At 30.2% G+C, this 16,113-nt stretch overlaps 1 protein-coding gene across 1 annotated transcript in view; it reads left to right on the forward strand.

Annotated features, from left to right (window-relative positions):
- LOC120192921 (vacuolar protein sorting-associated protein 8 homolog) overlaps positions 1 to 16,113 on the forward strand; it is a 51,441-nt gene that overhangs the window by 31,458 nt on the left and 3,870 nt on the right. Inside the window, exon 3 of the mRNA XM_039195597.1 lies at positions 15,944 to 16,076. Coding sequence (XP_039051528.1) covers positions 15,944 to 16,076 — 133 coding nt within the window. The remainder of the gene's footprint in view (positions 1 to 15,943; positions 16,077 to 16,113) is intronic.

Genomic DNA, 16,113 nt, shown 5'->3' on the forward strand with positions numbered 1-16,113 from the left:
AGTCTATTGAGGTTGTGCACTAATGCTGTCACCACAGCTTATATAAATGCACCGAAGTGCCACGTAGAATTGCACCGAAGTGCCGCATAGAATTACACCGAAGTACCATATAAAATGTCCCTAAGGACCACGTATAAAATTCCTTAAGAATCATATACATATACAAAGGATCAAGTATGTGTCTCAAAAGACATCACACATGTTCCAAGGAATACATATATGTCCCAAAGGACCGTGTAGACGGCATGCCAACTATACCCCTAGCTCTCATGACACATAACATGGGGATTATCATTTATGTCATTTCACATATTCATATATTCACATAGTTCACTTACGCGTAGAACATTTTCATATAATTCACATTTACATGTCACATAGCTTATATTCTTTCTCACGTAGTCATATAGATCCATGGCATATAACATATATCAAAAGTGCATAGAATCGCGTAGATTATATCATATAGCTTAGATCATTTCTTAGATGTTCATGTAAACCTACATATAATATCTTGTTCACATATAATCATATATACTTCATATAGCACATAGAAACACCTAGAACACTTCCACATAGCTTATATCAATTTTTTGAGTCCTTCATATTACTTGATAACATATATCATATATGTATATAATAACTTATGTCATATCATCTACCTTATGCTTCATTTCTTTGTATTCCCTTAGATTACATAAACTATGTCGTATTTCTAAACATATATCATTTAATAGTATTTTATTTATATATTAATTTAATCTATTTACTTAATTTAATTTCATATATTCCTTATAACCTTTTCATATAGCTCCATAAATCTTTAGCATATAACTTATCTTATATATTCATATCATCCTTTTTATATTCAAGTTTCCTAATTGATATACTATTACCATTTCATTCTATAATTTAATCTTATTTAGTTCCCTTAACTCTCATTAAATCAAAAAGCTATATTATACTAATTCTCATATTGGATCATACCACTATGTACTTGTCCAACTTATGTTTCTATTAAGCATATACTGTTACACATGTTTACCTAGTTCCTATCACTTCTCATGAACTCACTTTCATCATATTTTCCTATTATTACATATTTTATCTCATAACCATGTATTCATATAGTCTTATATTTCATTATCATATGACTTATATTTGTTCTTCTATAACTCTTCATAGGCATCTATTTCCATTTCCATATATCACTTGACTGATCTTTTACATTGTTATAATTTCATAACTTATTTTATATTCTCTCATTAACACTTAATAGTGTTTTTACTTAAACCACATAGCACATACAAAACATATCAATTCATATAATCAAAATACATACACTTCATGTTGTTAACATACTTATGATCAAGACTTAATGAACTATTACTATAGGAAATAGACTTATCACAAGTACAATTTCCATATAATCTTATAAAAATAAACTGCACTCACATTGGTCTCACTGCGTTCCAATCCACTATGATTTCCTCTCTTTCGATCGAATCTTAACTTGATAATCATTCCAGAACTTGTTCATGTTCGATATCTATATAATCACACATTGATACATATCAATATCCAATTGATATACTCTAATATATCATTTCTTAGACCAAAAGAAAGGTCTATTTCTATTTCCCCTTTGAAGTGCATCGATACATTCTACAGTGCATCGATGCATTTTTTAACATGTACATTGATGCACTACCCATGCATCGATACACCAATCACCTTCGATGTTTTCATTTTAAGGGGGTGCATCGATGCACTCCTTATGCATTGATGCACTAATTGCATTCAATGTTTCTTCTTTAAAGAGTGCATCGATACACCTTGAATGTGCATCGATACACCTTGCCCAGAATTTGCATTTTAAGCCCGAAAACCATCAACTCTTTACTCAATACTTCTATTTTAAGCCCCTATCATGTCATTAAACTCAACTACCATTACTTAAACCAACTTATATCCATATAAACCATCGTTATCTTTTAATTTTAACATAACTTAAGCTTTCCTTAAGCTTAGTTATCATCTAATGATCAAAACCCCATCTTAAATTCGACTAAATATCAACCAACAAGAGATCTTACCTTTGCTTATGGCTTCACGTGAAGAAGAAGAAGAAAGGAGAAGAAAGAACTTTGGAGAAATCTCTCTTCTTATATGTGGTTCCCTTATCTTATAAAGGGAAATAAAAATCTTACTTGTCAATTGACCATTTTACCCTTTAATTCATTCAATAATTACCATACAACCTTCAACTTATTTCCAATAAGTCATTAAACTATTTAAATATTCTATTTTTATCACCAAATTCTGAAACTTTACAATTTGATTACTAACCCAGTATTGAGTATGTTACACCTGTAGTGCTAGAATCATACGACACGCCTTGATGATTAATGGTGGAATAGTCATGAGCGAAATCTCTACCATTACTTTACCTTTACGGATCAAGAGATCACCTTTTGAGTCTTCAAGGTTGTTTTATCACTTAACTCTAGTGCGCAATCTTCAAGCAACTTTCTTTCTCATTAGCAATCAGTGCATGTCTGTGTATGCGGCTACTTGATTGAAAACTTTTTTCTCTACTTATGAAAATTTTCACTTAAATATTCCCTTGCGGATCAACATTTTCGTGTTATGTTATGATGATACAATGTAAAAAAGATGAAAACGACACAAAAAATTAGAAAAAATGAGTTAGTATAGGTAAAATAATCGATACAGATAAAAGTGTTATTTAGAGATGAATATAACACCTACCCCATCATGGTATCTACCCTAGCATGCTTTTATTAAATAGCAATCCTACCCATGCATGCTTTCTACCCAAAATAATTTACTACAAGAAATTAACCCTATCTCCATGGTATATAATTCACAGCTTTCATTCAAAAAGAAATATATCCTGTGAATTTAAAACAAAATATAAAGGTTTAGAGTCGTTCTTCCTTCGTGTACACTTATTTCGGTACCTACTAACGGACATAGGTTTTGTATGGCTCTACCTAGGGTGACCATTCTTTGGTTCACTATATATATGGTTTAGGCTATAGCAGGGTAAGGTACTCGAATTGACCTTGTTTTTGGTTCCCCCTTGGGTTGCCAAGCCTCAATCCTCACCCATTATAGGCTTAAACGGATCAGGTTCAATTCGAGGGGATTCACTTCCTTATACTCATATGAGGAATAAATCCCTACGAATGTATAGGCATGTGTACCCCAGAGGTTATTTTCTAAGGCTTATATGAAGAATAAATTCTTACAAGAGCAAAGCGTTCACCCCTACTTACTTTGGACGAAGTTCAGGTATAAAGGTTATGTTATGAAAATGCACGTGAAGTGTGTAAGGAGGAACATACAAACCTTTGACTCAAAAAAGGAAAAGTCTCGGTATAACTCTAACAAAACTGAAAACATAAATTAAAACATTAGTAAGACAATTTAAACAACAAAGAAATTAGACAAAACTTCAATAAATTGATCATAAGCTAATTATAGACTCAAACTCATAATTTCCACCACTACGATAATGTATAAGCGACTTACAACCTGACTCTCTAAAGTGTCCCTAGTGGAGTTGCCAAGCTGTCATAACCATTTTGAATTTTTTATATTAAAAAACAATTATGACTTTATTTAAGAAAATTTTGGATTTTTTTGAATTAATTTGAAATATTGATTTGGGAGTCACCATTGACCCTTGGGCTAATTAGGCCGAATACTAAAAATGCCTTTTAAAACAATTTTAAGAAAAATCGTTTTTAAGACCAAAATTGGTATGCGCTATCAAAGATTCATTTTGGAAGATTCGGGAGTCGATTATGTGTGGGGAAGGATAAGTACCCCCACAGCGCCCAAAATTAGTACCTAGTCGCTTACACATTGTCGTAACTAGTAGACATCGTAAATTCGAATCAATATTTAAAATGTGATTCTTTATTAAACATTGAATAATTTGTTTCGAATTAATTATTAGGGAACATTCCTTAATTTGAGAAGAAATCATGGAATTTGTACGTCCTATAATGGGAAGACTATCTCATTTATATCTTCTTTATATGAGAAATGTTCCCCTCCCCAACGTCGTCAAAAACACAAATCGCATATAAATTGAATATCGGTAATTGCATAAAATAAATTACTATTTAAAGAAACATATATTGCATCATTTGAATAAAAACGAACAAATTATCATTCTTATAAATAAACTTGTTTCATTTCGAGTTTACTTTTTGTTCGAATGTCGTATCGAGTCGCACTGCTTCGATCAAACTGTACTTCTCACACCCATCCTAAAAATGAGTGTTCTTAAAAATATTCGAATAAGAGATATTAAAAATACTAACACGTAAAGAAAAGAAAATATACGCATGAATACACAAGTGTCAAATATATTACATGAATATATATATATATACCTACTAGCTACATAAAAGGATATGTAAAAAAAATAATTAGTGAATGTATATGGCAAAACATGTGCGTGTAATATAGTAAATAAAATACAATTATTACATACAAAATAGATAAAACCATAATATATATAATATTGCACACATGTACACACATGTATATATAAGTTAAGGACTAAAATGGAAACATGGAATCATTTAAAACAGAATGCAAACAAAAGAAACTATCATACTTGGTGATTAAAATGACTAAATAATATTAACAGTAATTTAAAAGACAAAACAACGAAACTAATAACCATCAGGGCAACCACCGAAAATATTAAACAATAAAAACACTTAAAATGAAAATGAAATGCGGTAAAAGAATATGCCTGAAATAAAAAAAAAGGTAATTTCATTTAATATCAAAATAGAAGGTTTACAAAAGTTACATGGACCAGGCGCGCAAAAATCTCATTGTTCCAAGTCGCGCGACTCATTTCTTTACCGAACGGTGTTGTTTTGAGTCTAACATAACCCAAAATAAGTGTTTTTGAAACCCCACATTCACTAATTCTCATCTTCTCTTTCCTAACCGCATATCACAAAAAAATGGGGGAGAGATTTCTCCCCAACCTCACCGCCGAAAGAGGTTACCCGATGACCCAACCACCACAAATTAGTGGTCATAAGGGTATAGAACACTCGAAATGGCCTCCTAAAACACCCTTCACAATTGTCTTTAAAACCCAACCCCAAAAGTACCCATACCCAAAAATAGAAAACCAAATCCCTAAAAGTAAAAGATTTACCTTTGATGGCAGGGTAATATTGCTCCGATGAAGCAATAGATGACTGGGTCTCGCCGAAAGGTGAGTTTTTTTTAATTCAAATGGTAGTTCTCTTTTCCCCCTTTTTTGGGTTCGAATGACCCTTTTTTGGGTTCTAAAGCTCTTTTTTTTTAATATCTTGCTTTTCTGCCAATTTATAATGATCTTTTTGGGTAAAACATTGAGGTTTTTTGTAAGGTAATAATTTCCCTACATTTGAGCATATAAAAATCCCCAATTTTTTAGGATTTAATTCATTTTCTTTAATATGTTTTTGATTTGGTTTGTTGTTGATTGATTTGGTTTATTGTTTGGCTAGATTTACTGACGACGACGGCTCGGGACATCATCAACGACTTATGCAATGAGGAGATCGAAGGGCTGCACGTGCATCACACGTGCGCCATCTGGCGGGGTTCTTGATGGTGGCGACAGAGGTATAGAATATTAGGGTGAAAACCCTAATTTGTAACCAATCTGGAACGTTGGATCTCTCACAGATCCAACGGTTGATGTTGTGCGGCTGCTTGAACTGAGATGAAATCCTAGTCGGGTTTAGGCCACACGAGTGGGCTCCTTGTTGGGCCTGAACAATTGCATCAGGCTTGGATCTTTTTGAGCTTCAATGGTCAATTCCCTTTGTAATTAATGGCATTTGAGCCAATTTTGTAACCTGAAAATAATAAAAATAATATTAGTAGTAATAATAATAATGATAATAATAATTACAATAAAAAGAACTCAGACGAAAACGGGTGTCAACAAATAGAAAAGGAAAAATGTTTTGTTTGGTGTTATTGTTTGATGTAATTATATTTTTCTTATGTTTACTTTGTTTGTGGACTAGATTATTTGTTTGAAAGATCTATTGTCTTGATTTGTAACCTCATTTTTGACCTTATTCCCCACCTTTACCTAAGCCCTATTACTAACCTTTTTCAAGACCCAATGATTGTTGCATTGTAATACCTCAAATTTTGGTTAGTAATAAAAATATAAGTTTTGAAAGTTTGGTGGCTAAAGTATAAACTTTGAAAAAGTTTAGGGACTAAAAATTTATATAATTTATATAATTTATCTCGTAAATAAAAAGTTTGTCCTAAAATAAGAATTTTTTTAGGAATAAAAATTTTGATATGAGTTTTGTATTAAAAGCTATAAAGCGATAATGTTCGATATAGAAATTGAATAATCGGATCGAATCTAAATTTCATGAATTTTGAAGGATGTTAGATAAAGGTTGGAATATTATTTCCAAATTTTAGATTAGTGAAATTTTGTAACACTCATTCCCCGTATACCCTTCTGTATACGAGATACATATGTCACAACACTATTATTATTGTTCCTAATTCGAAATTCGTAAAATTTTGTTTCTTTTTATAAAACATCTAATTCACTTATAATAAAACATACATTAACTTTAATATACATACAAAAAGAGATGTTCAAACACCTCACCATTTTACAACAGTTTAATCAAAATTATTATTCAAAGTGTTTCTACTAAACCCTATTACATGCCAACTAAAATATATCAAAAGTAGACAGGTATGCCATACGGTTATCGATGAGGCAACTCTGGCTTGGAGTCCAATGATCTCCTTACTCAGCTTATATTCAACCTACGCGTGACATAAACACACGTTAAGTATTACTTAGTGAGGTAAAAACTATTCATACAATGAAATCAATATATATATATATATATTATATTATCGATGAACTATCAATTCAATATTTCTATTCATTATCATTTCTTTGTAATGCAACCGTAGTGCCCATACGATCATTCATAAACATATTATGAATTCCGTGTTTTGCACCCATGGTGCCAAAATGGTTATTCATCCATATAGGATGAATTCTGTGAAATGCACACTTAGTGCCAAAATGGTTATTCATCCACATAGGATGAATTCCGTGAAATGCACACTTAGTGCCGAAACGGTTATTCATCCACATTTGATGAATTCCATGAAATACACACTTATTGTTGAAATGATTATTCATCCACATAGGATGAATTCTATAAAATACACACTTAGTGCCGAAACGATTATTCATCCACATAGGATGAATTCCGTGAAATGTACATTTAGTGCCGAAATGGTTATTCATCCACATAGGATGAATTCCGTGAAATACACACTTAGTACCTATTTGGTAATCACTACATACTTTTTAACAGTTATACATATGTGATTAGTACATCATATAGTTACACAATTAAATGCACTCACCTGACTATCTTCGCTACGGTATCCAAAATACAAAGTTGCTTACTCCAGTACTTTGCCTTTTCCTTTTGATTTGCTTGTTTCGGGAGTTTGTTTTTATATACTTAAGCATCCATATCAATTGTTAGTATATTCCCTAACAATTATAATTAAACATTAATAAAAAAACCTATTCTTAACCTTTCTTCAACATTATCAGTATATCTTACCATTTCTGGTCCCTCAGTATTGATACCCATACCATGGTATCGATACTACCATTCTATGGTATCGATATTATGCTATGGTATTGATACCATTTTTTCATTCTGTTTTTGAATGGTATTGATACCTTACCTTAGGTATCGATACTCCCCCTTGGGTATCGATATTGATTCAATCATTATCAAAACTATCCAGCATATTCATCTTATTTTAGCCTATAGTATCGGTATTGTTCTATCAGTACTGATACTCGTGCCCAGAATTTCCAATTTTCAACCCGAGATACAACTAATTTTGGTTAATTTTCCTCAGGTTTCCTCCCCAACAAATACTATGTAACTTTTCTCTACTTATCCATAATAATTTTCCTTCATTTAGCTACTTAAAACATATAGCATCCTTCAATATCATTTGATTCTAAGAATTACATCACATTTTCTAACTTGTTTTTGAACTCATCTAATCCTTCTAATCTCTTATTTACTACTTTGACAATTCAAAACTACAAACAATCATTAATAAACTCCAATATACTAACATATCATAAAAAACCATTTTCTAAAATCTCCAATATATCCTCTATTTCATAGTTTTAATCTCATTTAATCCCTCTTTAAGCTTCTATCATACTCAAAGCTTCAATAACCAACCAAAAACAAAACGATAAACTATCCATATGAAATCTTACCTTTGTGCTATGGAGAAAAACTTTCTACGGGGAATGAAGAATGAAAGAATAAAAGCTTTTGTGATAACCTAACGCCCTTTTTTCCCTTTCTTTAATACCTTTTTAAAATACATTTTAAATTATCTATAATACAAAGGACTAAAATACCCTTTTAATAATCATTGTCACAATTTAGTCTAAACTATTAATCCTAATCATTTTCATCTTTTATCATTTAATCGAATAAATCCTCATATTTTTAAATTCTTTCAATAAAGTCCGTAATTCAGCAATTGGGGCATTACAAATTTAGCATGGATCAGTGGAATTGAAATTAATTTTTCGGATTTGACCTAACAATGAGAACTTTAGTGACTAAATTATAATTTTGAAAATTCAAAGGGAAGAGGTGGAAAGTGGATTTTTATTTTTTAATATTTGAATTTGAATATTAAATTATAATATATTTTGGTGGCATGGTTGAAATTGTCAAGGATTTTAAAGGATAAAGTTGGAATTTCCTATTAAATAAATTTTAAATTCATTTAATTTATAAAAAGACATGTGTATTAGATAAAATTGTAGATAAATCATGAAAGATATCAACCTTTCTTCTTCAATGCTGCCATGAACCTCCATGGCTAAAGGGGTAAGATTTTTAATTGGTTTTTAAGCTTATTCGATCAATTTTTAGATTAAGATGTTAGATAGAGAATTAATCTACATCAATTTATCTATAATTTGATATAAATGGTTCATGAAAAACATGCTTGGATTATTGATTTTGTGATTAGGGTTTATGAAGAGGATTTGAATTTTTTAAGAATTGAATGACGATTTTTATGTTATTGATATTGTAGATTAATTTTCGTGCATGTATGCTGATAAAAATCAAGTAGAAATGTCTATTAAATTCGGCCACATTTAGGGTTTTTTAAATTGGTTGAATTTGGATTGAATTTGATGTAAGGATGATTAAAATTGCATGAATTTATTGTTGGAGGCTTAAATTCATGCTTGAACTTGAATGAAAAATTAGCCTTAGTTCACTAGTAAGTTTCAGCCAAGATGAAAGAATTAGGGGAAAATATTCGAAAATATCTTATGGTCTATATTTTATATTAGAATTATTCTACATGTTTTGGAGATTGATTTGGATCAATTTGGAGCATTGTAATAGTAAAGGGACTATGTTGTAAGTTTTTGAGAATTTTAGGACATTATTGCATAATTGTTTAATTATGAATGTTCAATGCTGGAAACTGAAAGTTAGAACATTGTTTTAGATCAAAATGCAAAGATTGGTAAAGTTAAGTGACTTAATATGAAATATTGGAAAAGTTTGTGGATTTATTTGTAAGTTTACAAATATGATGGTGTTAGTTGATAATAATATTATAATGCTGGAATTTATTATTTAAGTGTTGAATTTCAAGTATAAGTATTTATTTGGGATCCAATTTGTAAGTTTGCTAAAGTTGAGATTTGAATTTGAAAGGGCTAAGAAGTTGGAGGATGAAATTGTGAATTTCCAAATACTTAAGTATTAGATTGAGTGTATTAATTATATGCTGGAAAATTTTAATAATTAATTTGAAGTAAGCATAATGGTGAAGGACCATTATATGAATTTAATGGAAAAGTTGATATGAATTCTAAAAATAATTCATAAATAGTGATTTGAATGCAAATTTGTGAAAGTTGAAGGATTGATGATAAAAATAAATATTTATGGAATTGAATAGCTATTTTGGAAAGTTTGAAGTTAAGATAAAATTGTGATTTATAACGATTTAATATCGATTATGTTTTATAGAAATTATTTTATCAAAAATAGATTATGTTAGTATAATACTAACATATGTATTGGGTATTATATTATTTTATGATAATGTTCAGACCATGTAAAATCTAGCTATCTGAGTGGTTTGAAAGGGAAGGAAAAAGCACGGATTGAAAAGAGTATCATAGAAAAGGTTCTGTAGTGAAGCAAATGTGAGTGCATATTTAATTTGTATTTATGTTATCGAACAAACATTGGCTTGCGATGAGCCAGTGACAAAGTTACAATGGTAAGAAATGACTCCTAAATATTATTTGATTTGTGCTTCATGTGTATATGTTCATTTAATAAGTTAATAGACTTAGGGAATAAGCTAAGAATGCTAAGGAAAGTTGCCTTGAAATTTTGATCTAAATAGTAAGTTCAGAAAATCATCATAAATTATACATAAGTGATTAGAGGATTATTTTTATACCTTTGGATGCGTATATTAGTTTAGTTTAGTTTCGTTTTAAACAAATGACTACTGATTTTGAGAAGTATACAAAAAGTAATGAATTTTTAATCAATGACAGGTCAGAAAACAAGGGTAACAGATTTTGCTAAAAAAACAACTTATGTAAGTCAGATTTGAAAATTCACTATAAATTGTACAAATTGAAATAGAAGAAGTTCTTTATAAGGTTAGATTTGTATTCGACTCTAGTTTCCATTGTTATAAACATAAAAAAATTTAAACATGTAGATTATTACATAATAATACTCCATTGAAGGTAGTGTAAACTACCAGAATATGAAATTGTGATAAGTTTTAAGATCGAATCGAATAAAAAGAAAAGGATCAAGCTCAAAGCTTAGTGAAGCTTATATTTCGACTTATATATATGAAGTATCAATGCGAGTGCAATTTATTTATTTAATTATTCTGATCAAGGTTGACTTGTGATAAGTCAACCTCATATTATTTTATAGTATGTTTTCTATTTTAATTATGGATTATTTCTGTAATGTTTTTATAAAGTTTTATGAATGGTTTAGGGTATGAATTACCCAAATTGTGATATTTATGATAATGATTGGAAAATGATTCTGAATTGAAATATTGATTTATAAATGAATATAGTATGATATGGAAGCCCATTGTATGTTGCATTGAGATCGTAGGTACACTTAGCATGCCAGGAAGTTGAGTAAAGTTCAAGTTAAGTTATGGTACATTCGTGTACATTAAGTATGGCATCGTTGGTGCATATTTCACACATTATTTATGACTAATGTACCTTGTATTCTCTTACATATACGTTAGGCTATGAAAGTAAATGTGAAAGTTATGACAAGTATATGAAAGAAAAAAAATGGAAATGAAAAGAAAGTTTGAAATATGTACGAATGAAAAGAACATGAAATGTTTGTTATGTCTGATGTTGATTTACATGATTTTTGATAAAATCATGAGATGATGATTTTCAGGTTTCTGAAGAAGAATTCAACTTGAATAGCTCGGTTTGAAAGTTTAATGATTTTCTTTTAATTATATATATATATATATATATATATTAAAGTATATTATGGCATTTTATGTTTTATATCACCTTAGTTGTGTTACTGCCTCACTAAGTTATACTTAGTGCGTGATGATTTTTATGTATAGGTTAGGATAAAGAAAAGAAAGTAAAGTAATAAGCATTGAGAGCATCTCGTCTTGGGAAATCAAACCAACCTATTGTATCAATAAGACATCTTTTACTCTTTAATGGCATGTATATTAAACATGTTTTTAATTACTCTGATAGATTAACTTACAATGATTAAAGTAAATATAATTTAAAGGGGCAATTAAATGATCTTCAAATTGAGCAACGTTTAGGTAGTTTTATATAGTTTATGAAATAACACTAAACTGTCTAATTGCTGGCTAAAGTCAGATTTTTTTAGATGATAAATTATTATTTTATGAAATTACATGATTAACAAAATAATTTTAAAGTTTTTAAAGGAATGTTTTGCAATGAAACAATTTTAAGCATTTACGTTTAACGAAAATATGTATTGTTGATGTTATATCTTAGACTCGTATTTCAAGATATATACAGGTTATGGGTGTTACCTTTATTATTATTTTATGAATTTACATGATTAACAAAATAGTTTTAAAGTTGTTAAAGGAATGTTTTACAATGAAACAAAATTTTAAGCATTTATGTTCAATGAATGTTGTAATGTTCATGTAACATCTTAAACTCGTATTTCAAGTTGTATACAAGTTATGGATGTTACTTGCATCTTGTTCAAATTAAGTAGTGGAGATTTGATTGTATTACAAGCTTATGGAAATATCATGTTTGGTTCTGACTTTGAGCATTCTTGCATCCAAAAACACATTGAGTGAATTGAGTAAACCTTTATGAGGTGTTGAGTTAGGTTGCATTAAGATTAATGAATGATTGGATGTTATGAATTTGTTTAACTTGATCTAACTTATGCTTTCCAATTTATTGATATCTTGACTTGAATAGTTGTTGCGAATTTAACTTGCATGCCTTGCTTTGATATGAGACAAGGCGGAGAAACGTAAATTAAATTTTTAACTTGTTCGATTGAAGCATGCTTGAGGACAAGCATGAAATAAGTGAGGGGAATTTGATGAGTGTTCTAAATTGACACTATTTACTTTTTAATTTTCCCGTGTTATGAATTTATTACTATTGATTTGGGTTCTATTTTGCTTATTTTCGTGCAGTGATCTACTTTCCAAAACCAACAAAAAAGGGCATTTTCGCTTTTTTATTATCTAATCGCGGTTGAGGACATGGGCATGACACTAGGTACGATATGAACTAACGTGACAGTTTCTAGAAGGTATAGTCAGCATTGGAAAGATTCTGGAAGCAACCCAATCAACATAATCCGAGGAGCTCTTTTATGAATTCTAGTTTTAAGTTTGAATTCAAAACACTTGGAATTATCTTTTAATTTTTAAGATTATTTGCTTTTGAAGTTCCATGCTATCTTTAGAGATTTAGAAAGCTATAAAATCGTCATTGAGTATAGCTTGAACACATCTTGAACTTTACTTTGTTACTTTGTTTTTTTTAATCAAAGTTTCCTTTTCCTTTTCGCTTTCTTTTACTTAAGCATTTATTGTTTTCATAAAATATGCTAAATATGATTTCTATCATGCTTCGCTAATTTTCTTATTTAGCCAAGAGCTATTGATGAATCAATTCCAATGTGAGAATTGAAAAAGCACTTAATACCTTCGGGTTATATTCTCAGTTTTTTGGAAAGTCAGTTTGACGATCAGCCTTACTTTTAAAAATCAAAACGCTTTCAAATCAAAAAGAGTTCGTTGGTCTGAATGTTATTCTGATTTAAAGTTGTGAAGAAGAATTGACTAGTAGTTAGTTTAACTTCCTAGAAATAAATTTAGCGGCGACATGCTAAGAGAAACTGAGATCAGATTTGATTTTAAGTGACACAACATAATCTGAGTCGGGCTTTTCCAAAACTTAATATGATTTGTTCTAACAGTAATAGTTTTGGTTAGTCCATTCAAGGACCGAATTTCGAAGAATGACTTGGTAAGATTGGTTACCAAAGGGAAAAACATGTTACAAGGTTTGGGCCTTATAGACTGTAATCGGCATGAATCTCAGAGTAAAATACATTTCGATGATCAAATGGAATTGAAGAAACACTAAGCTTGAAGCTATTTTCTCATAATTTTTTCAATTTTTTTTATTGCTTTCATTTATTTAACTTCCTTCAACTCTTATTTTACAAAACCCTCCCTTTTATTTAGTTTTTGTTATAGTTGCCTAGATAAAAATCAATGCAACTTTACATCAAGAATTTCTAAGTCTCTGCTGATCGACCCTTTTATTCTCTATAATACACTTATTCCTATCTATTTTATTTTGAGAAAATAAATTTATTTTACGAGTAAAATGATGTTTGTTATCCACTAAACCTATATTTGGTTCTCTCAACCAAAACTTAAAAATGGGAGCTTGATTGAAAGCTAAGGAGATGGTGGTTTTGTTTCTTACCTTGAAATCTAGAAAACGGAATGATTGGCTAGCAAAGCTGGCACCTTTTTTTGCTTGAAATGGGTGGGTGAACGAAGGAGGATGGAAGGAGAATAAGAGACAAAGAAAGTTGAGCAAAAGAGGGAGAGAGTTAGATGTGAGATCACCCAAATCAATGGGTTTTCTGCCTTTGCAAACATTTTTGGTATTATTATTCCCTTGGTCACTAATTCTTCCTCTTAAGATTAAAAATCCAAATTTATAACATTTGGGTCCTAACCCAAGCCCAACTCAAATCCCAAGTAGGCCAAGCTCTCCTACAAGGTAATGAGTTTATCTAATCACTTTCGGGTTAGCCCAACTTCTAACCTGAGGTTTGGGGTGTTACAATCATCATGAGATTATAAGGGTAAATTTGTTATTTCCCATTAAATGGATTTTTAACTCATTTTAATTATTAAAATGACAAATGTACTTAGTTTTTTTAATTAGAATTATCAAGAATTTTATTCATCTTCAGCCTCTATTGTCGTTACCTCCGTTGGTAAGGAAGAAAGTTTTTTTTTTCCATTTTAAGCTAATTTATTAGGAATTTAGATGAAAGCATGAAATAAAAAGTTGATCTACATGAAATTTTCTATCATTTGGTACCATTTGTTCATGTTTTCCATGCTTGAAATCATAAGCTCATGAATTGGGTGGATGAAGAGGAATTTAGGTTTTTCATGATTTAATGTTAGATTTTGATGTAGTTGATGTTATAGAATCATTTACATGCTTGTATGATGATTGAAAAGCATTAGAAATGGTTAATTGATCATTTGGCCAAACTATGGTTTTTGTATGAAATTGAATTTAGATTATTTTGATATGGGATTGATTGTAAATGCATAGAAATGATGTTTAGATGTTGAATTCATTCTTGAATCAAGTTGGAAATTTTGGTATAATGGACCCTTCATATTCGGCCTATGTGAATAAATTAGGGAAAATTTTGGAAAAATTTCTCCAAGACTAGAAATGATGTGTGAACGGTTCTACAATTCTTAGAATGTTGTTTGGACTAATTTGGAAGTTTGTAAAGTATTGAGGACCAAATCACATATTATGCAAATTGTGGAATTGAAATGGAAATGGTTTAAAGGTTAATGTTCTAAGCTTGAATGCATTGTTAGAATGCTTGATTTTGTTATTAGAAGCTTGAATTGAAGTTAAATGGAAAGGAACCATTTTTAATATTTTGGAAATATTGAGATGAATTCTAAAAGAATTCATTTTAATGAGCAAAGGATGGTTGCAGCGAGTTGAACCGTGTGTTCTCCACATGGACAATTCGTCCGTGGACTTCAATCAGCTTATTATATGTATTCTGCGTGTCTCTTTCAGTTACTTTCTTCTTGTATTCCTATTTTATCTCAAAATTTTCATAATCTTCCTGGTTTCTATTGTAGGTTGTATTTTTATGCCGGGATTTTGCATTTTATATTAACTATCATGTTAATGAAGAAAAAAGTTTTATTCTAGGGATTTTGCATTCAGAAATTGCATCTTATATTAACTATCATGTTATTGTTACTTCAAACTTTTATTCTAGGGATTTTGCATTTCTGAACTAGTACACCCTTGTATGTTGTATCTGACAACTTTTGAATGATTTAATGTTTAGTCCTTGGTTAGACTTTAGATATGGTTAAGGCTGATCATTTGCACAAAGTTATTCTGAGAAACATTTACACCATCAAATCTGTCAGTTATCACTGAAGTATCACAATTTTCTATTCTCAGGCCAAGGTACTCTTCCAGCATCACGCGTGTTGTCTCTGAGGACAGAACTTCTGCAGTTTTTGCTAGAGGTCTCTGATGGTCAGGATAAAAAACCAGCTTCAACTTTGGCTTTTGAAGGGGCATACCTTAATCTGTATTATCTCTTAGAGTTAGATACTGAGGCCACATTA

Source organism: Hibiscus syriacus, unplaced genomic scaffold (genome assembly GCF_006381635.1).
Source record: "Hibiscus syriacus cultivar Baekdansim isolate YM2019G1 unplaced genomic scaffold, ASM638163v2 tig00116983_pilon, whole genome shotgun sequence".
NCBI classification, from domain to species: Eukaryota; Viridiplantae; Streptophyta; class Magnoliopsida; order Malvales; family Malvaceae; genus Hibiscus; species Hibiscus syriacus.